This window comes from Haliotis cracherodii, unplaced genomic scaffold (assembly GCF_022045235.1).
Source record: "Haliotis cracherodii isolate W230 unplaced genomic scaffold, xgHalCrac1.p SCAF_4, whole genome shotgun sequence".
Lineage (NCBI taxonomy): Eukaryota > Metazoa > Mollusca > Gastropoda > Lepetellida > Haliotidae > Haliotis > Haliotis cracherodii.
Genome location: NW_027266297.1, coordinates 31,424,821 through 31,452,744, shown reverse-complemented (window position 1 = coordinate 31,452,744; position 27,924 = coordinate 31,424,821). Strand labels below are relative to the sequence as shown.

At 39.3% G+C, this 27,924-nt stretch overlaps 1 protein-coding gene across 10 annotated transcripts in view; it reads right to left on the bottom strand.

The window, feature by feature from the left end:
* The window catches only part of LOC139480549 (focal adhesion kinase 1-like), a 169,184-nt gene that overhangs the window by 139,507 nt on the left and 1,753 nt on the right, over positions 1–27,924 (bottom strand). For 3 of the 10 annotated variants that reach the window (XM_071263656.1, XM_071263659.1, XM_071263658.1), the window contains exon 1: positions 18,835–19,077. The exons of 1 other annotated variant lie outside the window; for it this stretch is intronic. In XM_071263656.1, coding sequence (XP_071119757.1) covers positions 18,835–19,050 — 216 coding nt within the window. In that variant the 5' untranslated portion in view covers positions 19,051–19,077. Of the gene's footprint in view, positions 1–8,884; positions 8,944–16,201; positions 16,245–18,834; positions 19,082–27,924 lie in introns of those variants that run through there. 6 more of the 10 variants (XM_071263652.1, XM_071263655.1, XM_071263653.1 and 3 more) reach the window with 5 other exon arrangements.

The window sequence follows — 27,924 nt, the reverse complement described above, 5'->3', positions numbered from 1 at the left end:
ACTTGTTCAATATTTCTCATCCAGATTCCACACAGGCATGTTCAAACTTCATGACATACTCATGATGCTCAATACACCAATATGCCCGGAATTGGCTTCTCACATTGTAACCCATGTGGGGAATCGAACCCAGGTCTTCAACTTGACGAGCGAACACTTAAACCACTGAAGGCTACCCCATCGCCCTTTAACCCAAATGAAGCTGTGGTTACAACGTGAGACCTGACTGAATGTATCATCTTTACTCATGCTGTCAATCACTGGTTGTCCTAGCCAAGAATATATAATTTACAAGCCACCATACTTGTAATACAGCAGTTTAAAACAACACTCAGCCACTCAAACCTAACAACACTCACTCACTCAAACCTAACAACACTCACCCAACCCTAACAACACTCAGCCACTCAAACCTAACAACGCTCACTCACCCAACCCTAACAACACTCAGCCACTCAAACCTAACAACACTCACCCAACCCTAACAACACTCACTCACTCAACCCTAACACTCACTCACTCAACCCTAACACTCACTCAATCCTAACAACACTCACTTACTCACTCAACCCTAACACTCACTCACTCACACAAACCCAACACTCACTCACACAAACCCAACACTCACTCAACCCTAACAACACTCACTCAACCCTAACAACACTCACTCAACCCTAACAACACTCACTCAACCCTAACAACACTCACTCACTCAACCCTAACAACACTCACTCACTCAACCAACCCTAACAACACTCACTCACTCACTCAACCCTAACAACACTCACTCAATCAACCAACCCTAACAACACTCACTCACTCACTCAACCCGAACAACACTCACTCACTCAACCCTAACAACACTCACTCACTCACTCAACCCTAACAACACTCACTCACTCACTCAACCCTAACAACACTCACTCACTCACTCACTCACTCACTCAACCCTAACAACACTCTCACCATGTTCAAACTGGACTGGAAGCAGTTGAAAGAAGCCATGGCACTGTGCAATACAGCCTCTGTGAGCGGAGCAGGGGGGCAGCGGTAATTGCTATCAGTACCAGGATATCTAGGTACTGGATGTCCCTGACAATACAGATCCTACCTCAGAAGCCTGTTCTACTGCCAGAAGCTGACATCATGCATAAACCAAGACACCACTTTGGTATGTCATCAGAGGAACGATACTCGTATTGGTTATCACACTAATACTTGACCAGTGACCGGAAACCGGAGACAGCCAATGTGTTTAAGACTAAACTGGTACATGAAGTAAGTATATTACCATAATATCATTATTCTTGTCCAGACGACCCCTTCCGATGGAGTCTCTGGGCCTTGTGGATATGGTGTGAAAGTAGAGGTGGGAACATGGCGACACATGTACGCAGATTACATGTGCTCACATGAAAGCATTGGTAGATAGCTGCTCCTATCTATAAGTTGCCGCTTTGATACAGTCCCTCTACAAGGATTTGATTTTTAAAAAAAAAATTTAACACCACACTCAGCTATATTCCAGCTACATGACGGCGGTCTGTATAAATAATCAAATCAAGACCAGACAATCTAGTGAGGGACATCATGAGCGTTGATCCACACCATTGGGATACTGTGACAATTGTGTCAACCAAGTCAGCGAGCCTCAGACTACCCGGTCCTGTTAGTGTTCCCAGATCTTCAGGGATTCCTGTGCAAAGAGTTTGTAAAGGGTTTGAAATAACCCACTGGTGTTCGAAGTATGTATCGTAAAATATAAAAAAAAAAAATATAAATATGGTCTAGACAAAAATTAAGTGAATATGGCTTTATGCCACTTTCTACAATATTCCACCATTATCACATCAAGGGGTCCATTGCTTCACAGACTGAACCCATAGGGGAATTCCACCAAGGGAAATCAACTGTTTATCCACAAGCCTTGCGTCCCCAAAACCAAATCAGGTGATTGATAGAATGAGCAATTTTGCTGGGTTAAAAGTGTAACAAATACTACATAAAATATAAACCACTGCAGTAAGTTAAGGGAGGTCACTTTTCAGCAAATATATCAACCGTTTGCTTCTCTATTCATGGTCTCAGCCTCTTATGGAGCAACCATTTCATTTTCAGGTAAGCAGCGGTAAAAACTAACAGTTTTAGTCCACTGGTCCTTATAATGATAACATATAGCAAAACCCTTAAAAAGGGCAAATTTCTGCTCGTCCTATAAGGATACCTAACTATTGGGCAGTTTGACAAGGACTATAGGACTAGTGCCAATTTCTAACGCTCTATTTGGTTATTCACTAAATATCCGAGTACTTTAGACTGGTTATAATAAATGTATGGTAGGCCAAAACAAATTGTCTCTGTAACAGTGGTAACCATAGTAACCTGACCAAACAATTTATTTTAGTTTCAAACCTGTAACTAGTCATAGTTCTCAGGGTCTGGGCCTTATTCCAAAAACATAATCAAACCCCTGTTTCATTGAAAAATACTTTCAAATGTTTTGCACTGTAAGAAAAGAATAATAATGCGCCCTTTTCTTGCAGATGGTGTCTTGAAATACTGAGAAGTCAAATTTCAATTCACAACTGCTTTTATTAAAACTCAAACAAAAAACAGTGAAACACGGCCTAGTTTTTGTCTTGACAAGTGTCCTTAGAATGCAGTTCATGAATTTTATTTATTCAACATATATATATTAAATGGGTACTTGTTTATGTTTGAAACAATAATTGAGCAGCTAAACATTAAAAAACAAAATGATATTGCCAAATTGCCTCCCTCCCACCACCCCCCAACCCTGCCACACAAACATACCTCGAAAATAAAATGGTTGCCGCATTACCAAAAAAGATGGATGATGATTATTCCTATGTAACCACAAAACACACAATAAAATTGAATTCTTGCCAATCTCCACTGATCAAATACCATCAACATACATTACATAGTATGATCCTGGTTCAACAATTGAGTAATGGAGATACATAATCACTAGACTATTACATTTACGACTTTCACTGCATAAATTATTCAACTTATGATCATTCATAGCCTGTGGAGTAATTTGTCACAGTCACCAAATTTGACAAAGACAAAGAAATTCGACAAGGCATGTGAGCTGAAATATTCATGACGTTATGTTTATAAACTTGGGGAGTTTTGACTGATTCAGCAATCAATCTAGACTTGCTCCACGTCTGTACTGAATGATAAGTCCATGGACGCATGGTTAATTTTCTATCCCTACAATAGGCAAAGTCTAGATAAGGGGACGCAAGCCTTTAATAGGGAAAACATGTTCTTATTGATTATATAATTGATGAATTAAGATGTAAATAAATAGTTACTGCCTTAGAGACTTGTGCAAGTCTATCCGCCACTCCAGTGTTGACCGTCTCACATCCCTAAGGAGGAGACACAACACGGCTGTCTAAAGGACACCTATGTGAAGTGTATAGGTCAATGCAAAGCTTTCACACCATGCCTATAGACTACTACACATCCTGGTGCATACCGATGAACCAGTCTGGGGCCCTAAACAGACGTTTTGTCCACAATGTAGGCACGTGTTTCACAACAAGATCATGACTCTGCCAACTATAGTCTTTGAAATAAAGGATAAAAGGTGTTTTTTGTTGGAAACCTAGTCATGATAATGTTCAAGATGTATGGTTGGTTGGTTGGTTTGTTGTTTAACGCCGCACTTAGCAATATTCCAGCTATATGACGGAAGTCTGTAAATAATCTGTGATTAATATCATGAGCATCGATCCATGCAAATGGGATCGATGACATGCATCAACCAAGTCAGCGAGCCTGACCACCCGATCCCGTTAGTCACCTTTTACAACAAGTATAATCACCTTTTACGGCAACCATGGTTTGCTGAAGACCTATTCTACCCCGGAATCTTCACGGGTCTCAAGATGTATGAACCTGATGATGTATGATCCTGATGAAATGACAATTCTAAGGTTCATAGATTAAAAACTTTACGGTAAAACCTCTGGGACACGACCTAATTTATCATCTTTCTAAAACCTCCACAGGAGATGTCGCTAGAGTGAAATCATAATCCTAGTTTGTCACTACTGGCCCGTTCTCCTAACTGGCAAGAAAAACTTGTCCCGTTATCGATGAATGTTACGTGCGAAAATATGACAAACCCATCACAATGAGCATATGACTTCAAGTACTTCCGTAAAAGAATCCCTCAGGAATAATCTTTCATTTTACATGTTTGTATTTAAAAATATACCCTAGATACAGTTAAATGTGTTCAATCATACAGTATAAATGCTGTAAGACCAATGTGTTTTAGAGAGTGAGTGAGTATGGTTTTACGCCGCTTTTAGCAATATTCCAGCAATATCACCCGGGGGACACCAGAAATGGGCTTCACACATTGTACCCATGTCGGGAATCGAACCCGGGTCTTCTGCGTGACGAGCGAACGCTTTAACCACTAGGCTACCCGACCGCCCCCCAATGTGTTTTAAACAGCATTGGGAATACATATGACATATTGGGAAATATATGTGAATCTGTATGCAACGAGTTGACAATTCATTCAACTATGCCTGTTTGCGCTCAGACGGAACCAAGTCGCAAAAAATGGTCACAAGAGAGGCATGAGTCTCTATTCGAGTTGGTCACAAATGGGAGTTATCGCCGCAATGAAATTGCATCACAATGCTTGGCAGATCATTATGATGTCATCAGTCACCATGACGTCACAATCAAATGGCATCACAATCTCTCTGCTACTGAATACATGGAAATACAGACATGAACTGAAGGAGGATGCCTTCATATCTATTTGGATCTGCATATATGAGAAATATGTTTCAAAGGTATGCCTCTGTGTCATTTAATTCAGGGTAATGATGAGTTTATCAATAGCTAAAGGAGACAGAGCTAGTAAAATTTTATCAATCCGAAAAAAATAACGTCTAATCCACCGAGTCTGTCCCATGTTCCTGTCACATCCATCAGCCTCCTGGCTGCCCATGCCCAGTGTGTTTTCACTAATTCTATCAAATTTAATTTTTCTGAAGAGGGGACCTACTGGGGTTAGATGTGGGGGGAAGATTGTGGGTGTGGCGATGTTAATTCCCTAAACAAGAACAGATCAGCCAATATTACATTTAATGGCAGAAAGATATGCTTGCTGGTGGTAGCAATAACCATGATAGCGAACAATGCTCATTTTATGCCTGCGAGCCTACAATAACACTTAAGCATGTCAGCTGCATGTGTATTTCATGTGTATTTCACGTTCATTTCATGTTCATTTCATGCTCTCCTTATTACTATTATTAGAAATAGTACTTTCGTCTCCAGCGCTTTCTCTGGTTGATATTTCCAGTGATGGGGAGAGACAGACATATTCGGACAGTCGACCTACAGATGATGAGACTTGGAGGAGAACTTGGGGTTGAGTACCGCCATAGTTATTTCCTGGGTAATGAAGTACGATGTTCTTTGTAGCATTGCTGCTTGTACAAGTGGATAATTATCGGCTGGTGAGACATGTGGTAAAAAGCCATCATATCTTCTTTTTTCTTCATGGAATTAAGCAAAAAAATAGAAAATGAACATAGATTAATCATGTGGACATAGTAAAAAAAGAAATATTTTCATATTGTATATTAACATGATCATGATGATTAAGATTCTGTTAAATATATATCTACCTTGAGTTACAGCAATGATAAAATCATTTTCAAAAATACACCATTATGAAATAACTACAAAAAGGTGTACAAAATTATAATTCTATAGCACAAAAACTTAAAACCATTTCAAACCAGAAAATGGCCAATTTTTCCACAGCTAAAAATAATGCCAAATATGTTTTGAGGACAATATCCATCTCACCGGACATAACATGTCAGGCCTGGCTTGCCATTGAACATTCATCATTTCTGGAAACACTCATCAAACACATAATCCAACACCAAAAGCAGGCCCAAACAATGGACATTAAACACGATGTCTAATTACAGAGGCAGAGCCTCACTTCCTTGACCCAGTGAAACAATTATCTTCACAATCAAGAGATGTTTCCCCTTTTGTCCTTATTGATCTGCTCTCATTACATTCCACTATCCAATCAGGTTCCAAAATTTACCAAAATTCCAAAGAGTGGCGGCAATGGAAAAACCTGCCAGATGTCTTGGCAAAATCCGGTATTGGGCAATGCTTCAACTAATGTCCTGGACCGATGGAAATGCACTTTCTCTGATGCATAAATCCCATTGACAGTGGATCCAAATCCCTTTCAAATTATTACACATTGCTGGGGGCCATATCGGACCAGTGTCTGAGACAAGGCAGTAGAACAAAGGGCATGATGATGGCATTCAGGAAAGGAATTACTTCACGGAGTCCGCCTCAGCATGGAGATGGGGGAATCGCCTTCACACTTGACACTCCCCAGAGCCTAGGTCCACATTTTGTTCAGGGATTTTAGGAAATTAATTATTTCTTTGTCTTGGGCAATGGCTGTTTGAAGAGTGAATCACAAGATTTGGCCAAGTTTTGTTCAGGGGAATTTCAAGGATCATTTTCAATTTTACAGTTTGATGATTCTGTGAAAAAGATTTAAATTTATTCCTAAACAATGAACTGGCTAGCTCTTGTGATTATTTTTAAGCAAGTCAAATTTGAATTATTTGCAACTTTTGTGACTTGTAAACACTGAGCATCACTGGTAGAAACACATTCCGATATTACGAAATATATGGTAGGTTAATAACACATAAATATTGGTAGGATTGGGATTAAGGTATTTCAAGTTTGGAAATATAGACTAGACTACCACTTGAAATACCGTATTTACTGCATTAAGCACCATCTGACCTACTTCACAACCAATCTGTAAGTAATATTTAAAAAAGTCTGCTACTATGCTAATTATTAAAGTCTAGACCAGACAAATCAGTGGTTGACAGTTATAATGACCACCCACACTGTCAGGGTATAATCACACAATATATCATACACAGGGAGGAATTCAAGAAAAAATCTCATGATGTTAATCAATGAATTATCTGATCCAGACTCATCTCAAGTGTGATGTAAACAAAAACAAACAAACAAAAGTTATTTCCTCATCACAAACAGCTTGAATCTGATATCTAACCCCAATCAAGCAGATCCTGGCACAACAAAGGGACACAACTCTTCACAGAAAGTTGCAGCACATGATACAACATTGCCACCAGTACCCTCTCAAAAAAACACATGCTATATTCATATGACTAACAAAGGAATACCTTCAACGAATCCCACCTATCATCGTTTTTCAAACCAATTCACAACGATAGCAATAACTATTAGCAAGCTTTGTCCTCGAGAGCCTTGAGTGATAATGATATTGAGAAGCCTCTTCTCCCTTGCCCCCACAAGGGTAGACACAGATCCCATATCATTCCCTATAGCTCCTGCAATCTAGCGTTATTCAAACACTCATCAGAGTCGATTCAAAAAGGTGAATCATCCTTAAAGACTCAATGAAAACAAACAGTGGCCGGAGGTTATTTCAAAACTGCTAGAAATCACAGACATTCAAGACGGTATTTGGCAAATATCTAGATCAATGGATACCATGAGATTGTGGAACTCGGGTTCCTTTCAGAACCTACTTGATTCCTATGGCCAAGGAAGTGGTCAAAGTTGGTCAATATAAACCATACGTCTTGACCACCAGACTGTAAAGGTTAAAGAAGTGGAGAAATAAGCAAGGCCGGCATATTTGCACATGGCTGAAGACAAGATAGTAATGCCCTCCGATCAAATATTCCAGATTTGCTATGTTCCTGATGAACATGTCTTCTACAGCATAAAATAAGGTTGTGACGAGTCCAAATTTACTACCCGGGTACCCACCCCCTATTACCCGACTCTACCCGGGTACCCACTGTAGGCCTCAAAAAGATGGGTACAAAATGTCCGGTCTGGATTTTTTTTGCCTTTTTTTTGGCAAAACATATTTAGACACATGTATTTAACAACCTGGTCATGCATGCATTAAGTTATGTCTTTATTCAATCATATGAAAAGTCAAAAGGAATGGGTGCATTTTTTGTCATTAAACAATATATCACGTGACTAACTACGGGTCCGGGTAGTCCTGTGGGTATCCGAGTCCTACTCAGTACCCACCCGACCTGGATACCCGAGTTACCTGTCCAAGCCCTAGCATAAAACACATAATACGTAAGTGGGAAGACAGATAGTAATCAAACAAATTAACATAACAAAAGTATCTCTCACATCAAGGAACTTTACTGAATGTGGCTGTGATTGAGACTTGAATGATTTTGATGTCTGTCGTCAAAAGCGTGTAGGAATAGTATTGGGAATATATTTAAGATTGAATTGAAGGAAAGATAACTGATTATCTTTATCAGGAAAGTGAATCATTATTGAATACATTTTCATGTTATCCTATATCTGTGAAAACAAATCCACAATATAAAATAATGCTGATCTGAAGAACTGACACTTACCATGAACTCGTGAACAACATCCACAATGCTTGAATATCTGTGTGGCCAAACTACCATAGTTTTCGTGTCAAAATAACCATATATGTCTATGAAGTTGTCATTTGTGAGCTATCACGTTTCCGTGATCTGACTGATATCATATGTCATAAACACACTGCTGACCTTGTCGATACCATAACCATTAACTATACACCTGTGCTAGCTTCTAGTCAGAAATACAATATGGCTGCCAAAGCAGAAGATATTATCAAATTGCCTCAGGAACCATATATCTGTTCTTCAAAAGAGCATACACATAGACCTCACTAGTACCTTAAAGGAAATGTTTACCTTAAGACTTTAAGAAGATTAATAATTGCTGACAATACCTTGAAAATTAACTGCTAATCCTTCAGAGTGGCAAAGAGCAGACGTCAGGGGATGAATTACCTAACCAGTACCCACACATGTGAGGAGTGTAGTTTTCACTCCTGAGGGATGTTTCTATCAATCATTCACCCTTCAGTGGTGTTGACAGGCTCGCTATTGTCACGCAGATTTCATTCATTGGTTGTAGTATTGTGCCCTGATGCGTGAAAGTGGGTACTGTTCGCCCACACTGCTCGCAACATTACAGGTAAACACATAAAAAGCTGTATACGTTCTGCTGCAGTGGTGCAGAAGTAGTGGGTGTCGTAAACATAATATTCCTGTCACGGTAAGCTTAGTGTGGATTGTATTGAGATGTAATTGCCGAAAACATGGAAAAGGTTATATGTCATTTGTGGTGTTTTGTTTGAAGGTCGTAAGATGGGATTATGAAGCTATTTCCCAACAGACATTAATTGGTCCATTGGAAGAGATAAACAGCCACGAATCTCGTATCAGACAGAAGGTCTTTAACGCAAGCTTACGTAGGATGCTGTATTCTCAGGAAAAACATAACTGTTGGCTTAACCCAAAGCATCACAAACAACACAATCTATAGTTCTTTGGGGGAGAGAATGCTGTTCAATTACATAAATATTTTGGAAACAATGCTAATTCTTGGACAAATGTTACATGATGGCTACAGTTGAAAAAATATCCAATCTGTGACAGAATTCACCTTAAACGACAACGAGCTTGAGCAGAATTAGATGCCTCAAGGTTGATTTCTCCTGTGAATAAATGACAATTCAGGGATTTATGCAGACCTGCTCAGAGGCCGATATTCGGCCCTTTGAGTCTGCAGCATATGTCAATCAAAAATTCCCAAATTTTCAATTCATGTTAATATAGTGTAGTGAGAATGGTTTTACGCCACTTTCAGCAACATTCCAGCAATATGACAGTGGGGGACACCAGAAATGGGCTGAAATACATTGTACCCTGTTAATATAACTTAGGTGACAAATGTATTTAATGACGGTAGGATGAATACAGAGGAAGAGTGAGTGAGTGAGTTGGGTTTAACGCTCTATAATTTTTTAATTTGACGTTTACACGATATGCGACTTTTCCACTGGACAAGAGGTCGGTCACATGGCCGCGAAATTGACGTTCATAAGTGTATGAACGACACAATTTGACGTTCATACGTTTTTCACGAGACCGTGTTCTTGAAATGACGTAAACACTGACGGACTACTTCCACATTCCTGGGGAAACCCCTGGGAATTCCCTACCACAAAAACATACATTAGCATTATTTCTGATCATTTAGAACCTTTTATCTTGGTCACAGCATTTCAGTATACATTGAGAAACGTAAGAGAGCTTGACTGCATGATTGTTCACGAATTTCCTCGCTACGGCCCATCCTAATGAGCAAACGGAAAAATGCACATCCAAACTATCGTCAGTATCGACTCGATACGTGTCTAGGCTGACAGTGACCGCCTCCAGCAATCTACAAATTTACCTTGGTGTCTGTTTGACGCATCTTTAATCACCTTTCAATAATCGGTCAGTTGATCAATTATGACTAACACATGTAACCGCCACAGGTTCATTAACAACTTCGGAAATCCTCCCGTTACGTTTATCGTCTCAGCCATTTTGACGTCTTGTACTTGATGTAATTTATGTATTACGACGCGCTGTCATTGTGACTGACTTACTGAGGTAGTTCATTACAGACCTTTCTCATCTAATGGGGATATTATATGAAGACATGTGTTGCGTAAGATGTTTCTGAAGAGCAAGTTCTGCATCCATACGCTCATGTCACCTCTCTTTTGGGGGATCTATTTTATTCCGCGATATAGCTGGTTGTTGTTTGGCTGTCAGTGTAAACATGAAGTCACACATACTAAATAAAATTGTGTTTAGATCTTGGCCTACGTCCTTTGAGGAAAGAAATTGTGATAAATAATTATAAGAATTGACTTTCACTTTGTGTGAGTTCATTGGAGTATGAACCTGCATAGAGTGAGGGCCAAACATTGTATGAACGTCGTCGCAAGCTCCGACGTTCATACAGTTTGGCCCTCACTCTATGCAGGTTCATACTCCAATGAACTCACACAAAGTGAAGGTCAATTCTTAATTTAACGCTATTCCAGTTATACCACGGTGTGTCAGCTTAATGTGGGAAGAAAGCCCGAAGTGATGCAGGTCCCAGACATTTACCACTTCCGTGAAACCCACGAGCACGGGTATGGTGCTGACAAACCTAGAAACATTATTGGGGCAAATTGGGATTCGAACCCACAATCAAAGGATTCTAAGCTAATCGTGGCGCCTTAGACGACTGGGCCACCTGTGCACCATGCATTGGTGCAATTTTAAATTACAATGTTAAAATTCCTTTGAAATTAAGAAAACAAGAACTTGGAAAATCCAATCTTTAACAAACCATGGGCACTTAGGTTATAATCTATGATAAAACCCTGTAATTGTAGTTTTGATTACAAGATCAAGTTGGATAACTTAAAGAAGTATTTACATAACGTTACTAGTCTCCAGTGTCAGACTCCTGGTTAACAGAAAAGATATATATCGATCATGATTTCACAATCTGTCACCTAGCATGTACAGTGAAACAGTTCATTCTCAGGTTGTCTACACTGACTGTGCAATGTTTCTCTGTTTCCAGGGCACAGACAGGGCATTGAATATTCATTGGATACAAAGATAACTTCCGCTTGAATTTCACCAGAATAATGGATCCTTTTCAGAAAGAAATGTCTGCAAGACAACACACAAGACCTGAATGTGATGTTTAGGCCAGTATTCCAGTGACTTGAACCACTTGTCTGCAGCCTTAGTCAAGAACAGATTCTTTCCTTTTTAGAGTTTTGTTTGTCACAACAGTATGTCAGTCATATCCCATGTGAGTGAGTGAGTGAGTGAGTGAGTGAGTGAGTGAGTGAGTGAGTGAGTGAGTGAGTGAGTATAGTTTTACACCACTTTCAGTAATACTCCAGCAACATCACAGCGAGGGACACCACAAATGGGCTTCACACATTGTGCCCATGTGAGGAATCGAACCCGGGTCTTCAGCGTGACGAGCAAACGCTTTAACCACTAGGCTACCCCACCACCTGCATGTGAATGGAAGCCTAAAGAGATGTGTCTTTGATGTTTACCACTTTGGTTCAATCCATTGGAACAGATATACAACCAATGATCATCTGGGATTCAAACCCACCATCATAGGGTCCTGGCCCATCAAAGGGATGTAACTCTGGCAAGACAGACATTATGCACAGAGTGAACTATGCTGAAAGATTTTGGTCCAAAAAGCTTTAGATTTAAAATGCTTAGCAAAGACTGGGTTACGACTGTCCTAACTGAGCAGTCATAGACATCATGAAACATTAGCAGTGTTCGAAAATAAAGCATTAAAGTCAACGCAGCAGTAGAAACAAAAATTTTTAGTCCTTATAATTATAACATATAGCAAAACCCTTAAAAATGGCAAATTTCTACTAGTCCTTAGGATACCTTAACTATTAGGCAGTTTGGCAAGGACTACAGGACTAGTGCCAATTTCTAACGCTGCAAGGTGGCCTTTCTGTTAAAAGTTAAAGATTTAAAGGGTTCCTAGATTCAAGTACCACTGAAGACCTCCAGCACACGAGACATCCTTTAACTTCAATGACTGATTTGAAACTGAATCCACCACCAGTGAAATGTTGTAAAATGGAATGATTCTTCAAACAGTTTGATAAATTTCACTCCTAAAACTTATAAAACGCATCCATTACTTTCAGACTTCTTTAAACATTTTCTCCAACTGTTCACCAGTCTCTACCTGCTGTTCAGCCTGATAAGAATAAAAGTGACAGATTTTTATGACTGCAATCATCATGTTGATGGGATTTTTATAAGTTTTATATTCCATGACTAGAAATTGTCCAAGTTTATCAAAACAAGTGGGAGCCATAAATATTAAAAAGTGAACTGTCAAGTTTCAGTTGTTGCCAGCTGACTCTCCACTCCTGCACACATTCTATTGTCCAGTATCACCTGGCTGATTGAACTATCATCTACTTCAAAGCCACAAGGAACTACAGTATCTCTCGCAGGACTTCGAGTGCCACTCACAGGGCTCCAAGTTACCTGATGGTTCCCACATAAGGCTAACAAAAAGTGGAGTGGGGCAACTGAGATATTACCTACTTTTTTTTCAGTATTTCAGTCATTACATGACACCCAGTATTGTAATGTCGAACTTTAAGATTAGGATCAGTCGGCATGTGGTATTTCATTGATGACGTTCAGTTTTAGTACGTAATGCTACCATCATTTTTCATAACTCTAGTTGTGTATGCATAGGTTTCAAGTCCATATTGCTGGAGAAGGGGGCAAGAACCAACTTATTCCACATGGGCCAGGAATGTGCTGTTTCATATCCGTGCTTGCTGCAAAAGGCAACTATGCTTGTTGTAAGAGGCAACTAACGGGATTGGGTGGTCAGTCTCGCTGACTTGGTTGATGCATGTCATCGTATACCAATTGCGTAGGTCGATGCTCTTGATGTCATGATGGATTGTCTGGTCCAGATTTGATTACCGTATATGACCGCGTATAAGCCGAATTTTGAGGACCAAAAAAAAGATTCTGTAGAAAGGGGTCGGCTTATCCACGGGATACACTTTCATGATAGTATTTTTCAGATCGTAATCTGTCAGAAACATCGCCTGAATGACGGTCCGATAGATCACAACTTCCCGAAAGTTTGGAAGTTGCCACGACTAGAGCCATTATTGTTATAAATTATCAATAAAGTTATTATTATACACCAATGTTGTCATTATTAAAAAAATGTTATACATGTTACTACTTCCGATAATACGTTTTCAATTGAATGTTCAAAGTTTATCGTTCTTCGTAAACTCCACAATTTTTACATGTAACAATATATGTAATTCACAGCTATAATATATAATCCCCAGATGAAATCGCCAATAGCTATTACGTACGTTTTGCAAAGTTCATAAATTGATAATGAACAAGTGTCTACCTTTATTGAAAGAGGCAAATAAACAACTGTATCGGCGAGTTATTCCGTTCGCCATTTGCAAAAACATGTGATCAGCTGTTTCCTGTGACGTCACAAACGGTGATCACTGTGATTGCTTCCTGTTGTTTAAAAAGCAACACGGTACACAAGGAAATGAGCATTGATAATAACGGGCCGATTGGTATTGTCATGTTGTTTACACAAACATTTTCAAGTTGTGGGTGCTTAGCGATCGTGTTGGGAGTAGGGGCTTAATTCCTTTGTTTTCGAGAGATTAGTTTAATAAACTGGAGAAGCCTGTGAGTAAGTGATGGTCATTCAATGTGTTCATAGTATGATAGTTTATTTAATTCAATTGGATTAACATACAATAGTGGTGTAAAGGGGGTTATAAAAGTTAGTATATTTTTACTGACTGACATTCTCATCATGAGTTTGAAACGAATACGCCATACTTACGATGCTGAATTCAAACTCGCTCTAGCTGATATATTTTCTCACGGGTTCATAATTCTATATACACCGATTCACAAAATGGCGCTTGTTGTTGATGGCAACATATAACGATCATTATGAGTTTAAAAAAAACAACGAGAAACAGCTTCCCACATTATGAAAGTGGATGACTGGTTTGTTAAATCTTTATTAGAAATAATAATGACTTTTTCAATATAATTACAACGTTTTTCATCTTATATTTTTGAATATCTGCGAGTACCGGCACATGTCTTGCAGTCCGACTTCGCAGTGTTTTTTGCCTTTCAATTCCTGGTTCGGCTTATCTGCGGGTCATATCATTTTCTCTCGTATTTCAATGGTCAAGTTAGCACCTCGGCTTATCTACGGGGTCGGCTTATCCGCGGTCATATACGGTATTTACAAATCACTATCATATAGCTAGAATATTGCTGAGTGTGGCGTTAAACAACAAACAAACAAAACAAATTCAGCCATTTCATTGCACCAAGTATTCACAGTAATGTCGAACATTAAGATTAGGATCAGTCGGCATGTGACACTTCATTGATGACTTTTGACTCCAAATGTGCACGTTTTTGTTTCAAGTCCATATCGCCGGCAAAGCGGGTGCTAACTGACTTATATCACATGGGCCGGGAATGTGCAGCTTGCACATTGCACATGCCGGGTGGTCATGCCGGGTGGAATAACAAGCTGGCAAAACAATGAACATTACGCACCCTCGTGGTATAAGTAAAGAACAGATACCGTGTGCATCAAGCAAGTTGGGGCATGGCAAAAGACTACCGGTAGTTAAGACTGTTAAACACAGATGAGGTCTGTCTTCTAGGGCTGGGACGAGTCCAAATTTACTACCCATGTACCCACACCTCTATTCTCCGACCCTACCCGGGTACCCGCTGTTGGTGTCAAGAGATAGGTACAAAATGTCCAATTGGGAATAGTTTGATAGTAGCCCTGACAGAATGTATTTAGATAAATAAAACGATGTGGTCATGCATACACTGAAGTTGACTGAAGTTTATGCTTTGTTCAAACATATATAGGTCAGAAGGAACGAGTTCATAGTCATGAAGAAATGCAAACATTAGAGACTTAAAATTGTCGTGTAACCATGTAGTTATATAGTGAAATTGTGTCATGAAACAATATATCACGTGACTAACCAAGGGTCCGGGTAGTCCTGTGGGTACCTGGGTCCTACTCAGTACCCACCTGACCCGGGTACCCGAGTAACGTGTCCCAGCCCTGCTGTCTTCCCATCCTCATGCATGCTTTAACATCAATACATGAAGGTCACAATATGGTCTTTGCATCAAAGATAATTCTTTTCAACCGACAAAGTTCACACTTCAGCAAGTTAGTACAAGGTTCATAAATACAATAGATCACAGTCAACCTTTTACAAAGGAATTCAGCAAGTATGTGAGGAGTGTACAACTCTGTCACACCCTGTCTAGTGCCATAAAACATCATCTGTTTCTAAAACACGCTAAACACTGAATCAACATCTAACAACATCTGTCTAATGGACACATATACCCTACAATTGGGGTCATATGGCCAAAATCACATTATCTAAAAAAAAAAAAAACATGACAATAACACTGTTGCCAATTTGTAATAATATTGTCATAAAGTTTCAAATTGACATTCTTTAAAATCATAAATTTGAATGAAGTCATAACTCTCCCGCTTCCTGTTCGCCTACCCACTTACCCCATCACCCCATTCATACCGTGCAAATACCCACAAGCCATATGCAAACACATACCTGTCTCAAACGTATACATTTCTCAATGAACTCCAAGCATTCAATAGGTCCTAACCCGCCACCCAGGTTAAACCTAAGTGATTTCTTACAAGCAGTGATACCACTCCTATTACAGTGTGTACACACGTCAACAGTATGTAAACATGTAATTTGCATGAATTACGATGCTTATGCCTAGGTGTGACACATTAAATGACTGTCAAGGTGAGAGTTCATCATCTCAAGGGTTTAACGAACTAACCTAGAATAACTTTAGCAATGGACAATGCAAGTGAGTATTGTTTAACGTCGCTATTAGTAATATGCTAGACTAACATCTAGTCTCTGAAATGAACATATCGTACAGAAAAAAACGTTGTTCAGTTATCTTAATAAAAATATAATAAAAGGGAGCTCAGTGACTCTCTTCATTAATCTAGACTTGCCAAACATAATAGACTTGCATGGGCTGTATTTGATATATATTTGTATCAGGGTCTGTAAAACAGACTAGTAATATGCCAGCAGAGGGGGAACATCAGAAATTGGCTTCACACATTCTGCTCGTGGGGAATTGACCACGAGCCTATCCCATCGTCCCAACCCTGGCAACACAGCATGATATTTTTCACTGTGGTAGCTGAATCTCAGCAGGGGAGGCCAGAATGCCTTTTGTGTAATACAAGTGTGACATAAGACTTCCATCTTTTTCCTATTAACTCACCCATTGTCGTATTTGAGTAGCTAATCTTCCTCTACAACCTTCCCTAACATACACTTGCTTCTAGTCATCCCAAAAAGATTCAAGCAGTCTAGAGGATTGTTCATTTGAGTATGGTTTTACGCCACAGTATTCCAGCAATATCACGACAGGGGACCCCATGATTGGGCTTCACACATTGTACCAATGTGAGGAATTGAACCCAGGCCTTCAGTGTGACGAGCGAACGCTTTAATCACAAGGCTACCCCACTGATCAAGAGTTCAAGGACAAATAATTAATTTGTTATGGCCTTTCATTGAACTCTACAGATGTACATTGTCAATAATATAGTTACTATGGTACATCCTCTGTCATTAGGACATCAGGCAAGACTAATCAGAACCCCTTCAAGTATTTCCAAACCTTCTCATCTTGTACAGGTCATAACAAACTATTAGGGTGTTTATTTGTTGAAATTGAAAAAATTGTTTACAGTAAAATATGTGAAGCCAACACTGTGTGTACTTTACTAGTCCTACACCATAAATATCTGCTTCTAATTTAATCAAAACTACTGCCTAGACTAGGCAAGTCTAGCTTATACACACAGGAGGAGGGAAAGAAAATTTAGATAAGTGAAATTTACTGTATAATAAAAGATATCACTATATGTTAGTCTAGTACTCTGTCAACCATTAAAATAAACCTGTCAAATTTCAACACTCAGTGAGTGAATTCACACATACTACCTGCAAGTCTCCATGGAAAAAATGTATAAAACTGGCTAATACAAGAAATCAATCCTGTACTTGCACAACTTAAGGTGATGTGTTCAATGACTACATGGCTTTGACAAGAACAAAAAGAACAAAAGACTTGATTAATTCCTAGCACAGACATAATACTGACTTTTAACCTGGTCAGGTTTCTACACAATCACTAGATTCACAAGATTTGAATTACTCACTGAAATGTGACACAAAAGCGACATGTAATTCAAACATTTTTAAAAAACTGAAATAAAAAATAACGGCAATAAATAAATCAATGTTCTGAAAGACAGATCATTTGCTTCACTGGACCAAAAAGACCTACACAGACCGTCAACAATGAAGCAACATATACCATGAAAACCATCAAAACCATCTATATCCCCGAGTACCAGCCAATCAATACAGATAAACATTAGCGTCTGACTCTTGATATAAGCCAGAGCACCCCACTGTGAGATTTGCAATTACTAAGCAGCACGTTCCCAAGATCAATATACAATGAATCCACAAATGCATTGAAACGTCCCAATTTTGGTGAATTTGTTGGCATGTGTTAGATATATTTAAAACATTTATTCTGTCTGTTTTTAACATTTTCCCATAAATATCATAACAAATATCACACATTCCTATGGAGTATGAAGTAAGTCTTAAAATTAGAGGTTGACTAAGCATAAACGTGCCGTCAACAATCAGGAATACTTATTGACATAAGATGGCTTTTACAGTTTTTGTGATATTTTTCCAAAAAGAATCACAACAAAGTCAGCCTGACCCAAACCCTAACATAATAAAGCCTTGTTGCTATAGATATAAACTGAATAATTTAAAACAGGAAACAAGTACATCATGATTGACTTTAGTACCAATAGAACAACCAACCTAAACTGTTCTTTTGTCAAGAAGTACTTTCATGTTTTTTCAGCATGCACCTCTAAACAAGCACCTGACTTTCTGACCACTTGGATTACCCACAAAAGAGCAAGCATCTGAGTAAACTAACATACTCTTTGCCCGTGTGAGATGCGCCTTTCAAACATGGCCCACAACATCACGTAGGTGTTGACAGTCAACGTTACATAACGACCCAAGTCGGCGACGGCTTAATACCTGAAAAAGGTAAATAGAAGCGTCTACAATGGGACGGGGTTAGCGTGACAAATGAATATTCCGCATACCTCAGACAGTCTCCTGGTAATTTTTTTGGCGCTCCGAGACCTCCAGAAATTAAAATCACCACAGCAGCAGCAGCAACAGCAAGCATGGGACCAACCAGAATGTTTTGACGGTGACAGTTCAAGCTGTGAGGCCTGAATACACACATTTCCTATAACTCCCTCCTCGTTAAGGTAAATCAGGTGCGACAGCCCAAATGGACCAGGAATCGTGGACATGATCACAGTTCAACACCTGGCCAACCCTTCACAAATCTATCAGCGGCTGACAACAAAATGTGGACAGTTTCACCTTCCACGTTCCTTGCATGTCCAGAATATGTAACAATAGGTCGACGCAATAGGTGGCGTGCCGTCGGTTATCATTAACCAAACAAAGCCATGCGCTCATCGACACGGACACTCAGTATGGATTGCCCTCTCGTCAGAGGATTAGAGCATTGCATTGGGAGCTGTCTTCCTGAAAACGTCTTCTTCAGGTGAATCATAAACTACCGTCCATCCTTATAATTCTGGATCATGTGAATAAATTATGACGGCCAAGAAAATGCCCCTTACAGTTCAATTCGGGATGCAGCTTCAGTGTGACAGCATCGCGGGCAATGATTGTTTATTAGGCGCTTCGCAAAATCAATATACGACAGCACCTTGTCGCACGCATGGCCACACGACAGCTGGTTGAAGAACAACCCTATTACCGAGGACTGCTAATTCTAATTAATGCTGCAGTGTTTTAAAATGAGAATGACATCGACACACAGGGATAAGTCCAAACACATCATTGACAAAATATATCTGATGCTGCTTCTTATTTTTACTTTTTTTTTGTTCCAATCATGTCATAATTGTGAAATTTAATTCATTAATATTACACGTCACAAATTCACAAGGAAAACATATTTGCTCACATTACAACGCATCATAAATGAACCCAACACATTATGTAAACCCTCGTATCAATATTTAATATTGTTTCCCACTGTTTACGATATGAATAATAATTCATTGGAAAACATATTTAATTAATATTTGACAATTTCTTATTTTTCATATTATTTTTTTATAAGAATAAACTTCATCACATTCAGCCATTTTGGAAGACCTCAATGTTTTCAGATATATCCCTTGAAAAACATCTTAACTCAAATGTACATTGAGTATAAATTTGTATATATATATATATACACATGACTGTAGTCTTGGTGACGTGTGGTCTTCTTAGTATATAATTTGTATCGTTTCTTGACCTAAAAGTTTTGTTGTCTACACAATGTAATGTGAAAGGGAGCGGTGTTTACATAAGCCAGTTAGGCCTATCAGCCAATCCCCTTCAAGTTAAGCTGAATAAAATATGCAAAAACAAAAACTAAAACTAGAACATGTTTAACGTACACCAAGCAAAAGGGACAAATAATATTTTATGGATATTAATGGAATATTAGCATGGCTGTAAGAGGCGACTAATGGGATCAGGTGGTTAGGCTTGCTGACTAATGGTTGATGCATGTCATTGTATCCCAAAATGTGTGGATCGGTGCTCATGATGTCAGTCACTGGATTGTCTGGTCCAGACTCAATTATTTACAGACTGCCGTCATATATGAATACACAATGCCATTTAGAAAGTGGTCAAATGTAACAAATGTTATATTTGGGATAACACTTTCTTAGTAAAGAACAGATTCTCGTACTTTTTTGGGTTGAGTGCAGTCCAGGATTCGAACCCACACTTCCCAGAGTGAAGCACCTAATCGCCAGCACACAAAGTCAGCGATCTAACCCACTCAGCCACCGAGGCTTCCACAAAAATTAGAAGTCCGACAACTGGTAGTCTAGATCAGGTACTTCACGTACAACGTGCTGGATGAATGTACATAATTTGGGAGACAACTGCATTTGTTTGTAAGAGTGAGTGAGCTATGGTTTTACGCCGCTTTTAGCAATATCACGGTGGGGAACACCAGAAATGGGCTTCACACATTTTACCCATGTGGGGAATCGAACCCCGGGTCTTCAGCACTTGAACCACTGACTACCCCACCGCCCCCTGTTTGTAAGAAAATTAGTCAATATCTACCCTCCCACTTGCCCCCAATCACCACTCAATCAGGAGTTGACTTCAGGAGTTGACTTCTTCTACTGCACCCGCCATTGCCGGTCAACCATTATTACTCAGATCCTATATTTATTCAGGTGGGACACTGCAGGTGGCTGACATTTTTTAAGGCACTAAACCTGCTTAAGCAGCACTGAACAAACACACTGTTTTGTCTTACTGACTGGACAAGAGATCCTGGGAGAGTATTCCTTCACAAAGGACTAAAATGTTATAATGTTTGCAGGAAGTGGCTGTGAAAGCGTCATTAACATGATTATTGGCTCATGAGATTTATGGAGGACTGTTTTCAAATCAGAGCAAACAAATGAGAGTCTCTTTAGCTGAATAAAAAAATATAAGTTCATTGATCCAATGTCCAAGTTATGGATACCGGATGGCCTAAGATAAGAAAAGCTTGAGTTACCATGGCAATGCATGTGGGTGATCAAACATTGTCGTCAACTACATCTAAACCTTGTAACAACTCTCAGGTCGCTTCAAATACAAAAAGGCTTGCTTTCATCACATCCCACCTTCAAGGTAGGAGTGAGTGAGTGAGGTTTTACGCCGCTTTAAGCAATATTCCAGCAATATCACGGCGGGGGACACCACAAATGGGCTTCACACATTGTACCCATGTTGGGAATCGAACCCAGGTCTTCGACGTGACGAGCGAACGCTTTAACCACAAGGCTAACCGACCGCCCCTTCAAGGTTGCCACCCTGCCACCCTAGAGATGATTTAACAAATTGACAGTGAAGTCAACATATTTTCTGATTGCCAATACAACATGCATGTCAATGTAACCACAAAACCCATTTAATTACCTTCAAACAGGCATGACAGCCAATCACCCAATCCACATTCATTTGCTTTATTTAGAAATACAAGAAAATTGACCACTCCACATGCTCAATGAGCATTCAATGCCATTTCAGAAGTGCATGAAATTAGCCACCCAATCCACATGAATGAAAACTGATCATACAAATAACAAGAATTATCAAAATTTATTTGCTTTGTTGAAAAAAAAAAAGAACTCTGACCACCTTATCAACATTTAGTGGCTATAGTGGAAATGCATGGAAACTGCCCACCTAATCAACATTTAGGGGCTATAGTGGAAATGCATGGAAACTGCCCACCTAATCAACATTTAGGGGCTATAGTGGAAATGCATGGAAACTGCCCACCTAATCAACATTTAGGGGCTATAGTGGAATGCATGGAAACTGCCCACCTAATCAACATTTAGGGGCTATAGTGGAATGCATGGAAACTGCCCACCTAATCAACATTTAGGGGCTATAGTGGAATGCATGGAAACTGCCCACCTCATCAACATTTAGGGGCTATGGTGGAAATGCATGGAAACTGCCCACCTAATCAACATTTAGGGGCCAAGTTGGAAAAGCATGAATACTGACCACCCAATCAACATTTAATTACCTTCTTAAAAAATGGGGACAACAAAGTTTAATAACGCTGAGATTCAAACCCACATGACAACTGGACACTCTAACATTCTATCAAGGAAACACGTCTACATTTTCTCTCCATTCTCAGCAAACAGTAACAGACGACATGAAGCATCTCATTTATAGCAATGTGTAATTGAAACTGAAGCAATCTGTAAGTCATGTGACATGGAACTTGTCAGGTGACTGACACAGTGCATGTCATAACAGATGAAACTGACGTGAGTGTTCATTTCAGTTGAAACAACAGGCCATTTCACACTAAACCCAACAATCAGAGGCAATCACAGAGAAACCCATTCACGTTGCTATGGCAACTGTTCAGAGTAATATCCCTTGTACATAAGATACAAATATTTGAAGCCCCTAAATTGAAAATTCACCAGGTTTACAGCATTAATGATCTCGGGAGTATGACAATGACTTCCCATACTTTGGAGGAAGTATTTATTTGCAGGCATTCAAGATAACCATGCAGTGTCCCCGGTCTATGATGAAGAATACCTGTCAGAATGACAGCTTGAAATCTGCATCTTCCAGATTGGAATGCATCAAACTCAAAACACATACATCAGCTTTTAGCAGGCTAAAAATATCTTTCAAACATTTTTAAATCCTGGCTATTTGATGAAAATGCAGCGTGGAAACATGGGAAATCATTCTCACATAGTCAAGGAAATTGTTTCAACATATGCTTAGAATAATTTGGCCATGGAAATCCAGATTTACAACTATTTATCAATTTAAAGAATTAAAAAATATATCGGATACATGGTGAGAATGACCTGACGACAGAATTAACGCTGAAACGATTCACGAGTGCTTTGCAATACCAAATATGGTATTAGTACTTTGTTTTGCATTATATCAGCTCGTATATATATATATCGAACTACAGTAAACTACGGTTATAACGAACTCAAAGGGACCACTAATTTTAGTTCGTTATAACCATGATAACCGTAGTTCGTTATAAGCATATATACAGTATAACTACAGCAAATAGTTGGGACCAAAAAGTAAGTTTGTTATATCCGTCAGTTCGTTATAAGCGTGTTCGTTTTAACTGTGGTTTACTGTAGTATACAAATATTACCCTTGATGAGGCCAATATGTGAAAACAAGGACACGAGCATCTGACCTCTGAGACTGAAGGGGTCTGGTCCTAGGGTTCTTGTTTCCACATTTTGACCTTGTCAAGAGTAATCCTTAGTTTTGTTATACCGAAATTCACTTTCAAAGTTTGTGAAGCCTTTAAACTGTCCTGTTTCATTTAAACCATGATATGTTACTTACAGATACCATCTTGTTTTCCAGCAGACGAGAGTCAATATTCATCATGTGACACGTCAATACTGATCATGTGACAAGTAAATATTCAAGGTCAGTGTCAGTCACGTGATTTGGGGCTCTACATTGGAATGTATTGATCCATCATGTGGTGTGGATTAAGCAATAGAATTGCAAGATTTTTAATAGAGGTATAACAATACATTTTAATCAATATTTTAATCAACATTTTAAGTCCCTTTTTTCGATGCTTTCAATCTGATTACGAATTGGTCGTGATAGCTGAAGGTGAAATATAGGTTCCACGAAGTATTCCAATACACAATATTGTGATGTCCATGTGCTGTTCCAACCAAAAATGTATTGTTTGTTTTTAAGTGGTCTAGTGGTAGAGCGTCCGCCCTGAGAACAGGAGGTCCAGGGATCGATCCCCAGCTGCGTCATACCAAAAGACGTTAAAAGATGGTACTTGTCCTTACCTGGCCCTCGGCATTAAGGGGCTAAAACAAGGACTGCTTGTCTCGGAGTATAATACTGTGTCTGATTGGGATGTTCATGTTAAACTGTCTCATGGTGTCTCAGTATGCTAGCACTATAAATCGGCATCAGTCCGGAATAGTACAATCAGCCACACCACACCACACCACACCACACCACACCACACCACACCACAACACAACACAACACAACACAACACACCACACCACACCACACCACACCACACCACACCACACCACACATGCCACGCCACACCAAACCACACATGCCACGCCACACCACACCACGCTTTAAAAGTTCAGAAATGAAATCTTGAACGCAACTTTAAACCCTATATCACCTCACTTCACCTCACCTCACCTCACCTCACCTCACCACACGCCACGCCACGCCACCACACACAACAACACAACACACCACGTCACGCAACGCACCACACCTTGCTGTAAAAGTGCAGAAATCTTGAACGCAACTTTAAACCCTGTATAACCTCACTTCACCTCACCTCACCTCACCACACGCCACGCCACGCCACGACACGCAACAATACAACACACCACGTCATGCCACGCACCACACCTTGCTGTAAAAGTGCAGAAATCTTGAACGCAACTTTAAACCCTGTATAACCTCACTTCACCTCACCTCACCACACGCCACGCCACGACACGCAACAATACAACACACCACGTCACGCCACGCACCACACCTTGCTGTAAAAGTGCAGAAATCTTGAACGCAACTTTAAACCCCGTATAACCTCACCTCACCTCACCATACGACACGCACCAGACCTTGCTGTAAAAGTGCAGAAATCTTGAACTTTAAACCCCATATAACCTCACCTCACCTCTTATTTCTTTTCATTTCAAATCACAATTGTCAGCATGTTCAGTCACATTAGCTGACAGAGTCACGTTAAAACAATCAAACTCTTCACAGTAACCGTATCCCCAAGAGACATGGTAAGATTCTAACACATGTCAGGGGGGTGGTGTATTTTGTTTCAAGCATGCCACAGGGGTACTTAAAAAGATGTTTAGGTATGACCTTTGGAACTTTAGTGTGCCAAAAAGAACAAGATTTTTTTATCTATCTTCGATCTTGGTGAAAGTCATTTTACCATGAGCTTGCTAAAAACAGATGTTTGTCCTCTCCTTGCCTTGAGAAATATTCAGTTTCTGAATCACCATGAATAATTTAACTGTCCATTATGTAAATAATATCATGTGTTCATTTCCCATGTGATCGACCAGCTGTCTTGTGCCAAAGCACACTGAGCATGGACTTCATATCATAAACAATTTTGTTTTAAAAATCTGATTTCTGAATGTGCCCATAAAGCAGTGTTTGAAATGAGTGCCAGTCCGTTGGCCCATGGCTGGTAGATCTCATATCAGGGCCAATAGTTTGAAATTTGTATGGGTCCTTTGGCTTGCAGTAAATTTACGTGTCAATTTATTTGTCACAATAATTTGCATTTTTTTAAATGAGAGCCCGAAGAGTTAAGTCAGAGTCTGCAGCTCCTAAAATCTGTGGGTCCTGATGGCAGCCTGACAATATTATGTATTTCAAACACCTCTATCAATCAAATACCACAAATATATTATATATGAATAAATAGATAAATCAATACATGGGAACTTGAGGCATATTGTACTTTGTGTACATGTAAGCTGTATCTCCACATCAGTAAATCGTTGTAAAACTTAGTCATATTATTTTTTTCAATATCTAATACCAGGAACTTCAAACCTTCTATATATATACATAAAATAACATCAAACATCAGATCTTCCACCATGATAATCTAGACAGTGAATACTGTTTTAAAATTTCCATAATTTAACATAACCAGCAGTTGTAACTCTGTTAAATATGATAATTGATTGTGTCTGAATTTTAAAACCTTTTCTATGTTTCCAGTAAACAGTTGAAGTATAATATGTCTGAGAAATACGACATGTATGAGGCATGGTGAACAGCATGACAAATGGTCCCTTTTCAGGTACGGAAGATCAGCATCACGGAAGAGCTGTTACCTTTGTGATACACAATAAAGCATCAAGTCACAGAGGGGGCACGGGGTGGCCCAGTCGTCTAAGGCGCCGCGATTTGCTGTGCAGAGTTGTGTCCCTTGGGTACGCCAGAGACCTATGATTGTGGGTTCGAATCACAGTTCGCCCCGATTCTGTTTCTAGGTTTGTCAGCACCATACCCGTGCTCGTTGGTTTCACCGAAGTGGTAAACGTCTGAGACCTGCATCATTTCGGGCTTTCCTACCACATTAAGCTGACACGCTGTGATATAACTGGAATACTGTTAAAAGCTGTGTTAAACCCAACTCAATCACTCACTCAAATCATAGACTGTCAGTACATATCATATTTGGGGGTCTTAGCTGTAAATGTTATTTCATGCAGCACTTGATGTGAAACCAAATTGTATATGTCTGTACATGGGCCTGAGGCCTCATTACTGAATAAACTGATTGATTGATATTAGGGGGTCGTGATTTTACTGATGTATAGATACAGCATGAAAGTACACAAAGTATGATACGCCAAATATGGGTTTTTATATAATTCTGTTTTGAGAGACTCAAAGATAACCAATATGTTTCATCATGTTGCTAATGTTAATTAGAAACACGTTTTCAAAATGGAAAACAGGAAATCTGGTAGTAAGTGGAATAAGGATTACATGTGTCAGCATCAGTTAAACAGCTTATGCTGTTCTTTTTTCCAAAGTAGCATGTTACTTGTTACCTGTTAAATACATCAGCATTAATTCCTATTTCACATGTTTCACATTACAGCATAAAATTTGACATATTTCAGACTCAAATGACCAAAGATGACTTCATCATAATACACAAAAAGGATAGAAACATGATAAAGCCATTTTACCTACTAACTGAAGCCATTGACATGTTTTCTGTAGTAGTTAAGGTGGAGGGGAGACAACTCTGTTATATGAGGATTTTATCTTTATTGGCACTTCTATCATTAACTCGAAACCACAAATTATGTTTGTTTGTTTGTTTCATGCAGCACTCAGCAATATTCCAGTTGGTGTATGAGAGCCAGCAGATACCTAGGTCTGGATTAGACAATACAGTGATTGACATCATAAGCTGTGATCCACGCAATTGCGATCCAAAGATAGGATTTCAACTAAGTCACCGAGCCATATCACACGATCTATTAAGGTGCTTCTCTCGACAAGCTTAAGCTGATGGGGACCTTCATAGTAAATATGTGTCCCTGAGTTTATCAATGTGAGTTCTTCATACCCTATAAAATCTATTAAAAAGTTCAACCTTTCAGAGTTTTTTATCATGTTGAAAGGGCACACCACGTCAAGAAGATCAATGTCCTCCTTCAATTCTAACACTGACAGATACATAATTAGCATAAAAAACAGCTTTGGGGAAACACTACAAACACCCCAGAGGTAGAAAAGAACACATAATTCTTCTTAAAACGGTTGAGGTTTTACTCCAAGCAAATTACTCCATCCCATTTGGCATTAAAATGGAGAATGGATGCAATTAATATGCAGTGCAATTCCCATTGGACAACAAGAGAATGGCTGTTTCAGCCTGTTTGAGTCATTCATACAGGTCAGCTGCAGTAACATGTTAGTTTTAACAGATATTGTGATCATGCTGATAAGAAACAGAAATAAGTGTGGACTTCAGGTTTCACAAACTTTCTACTTTCATT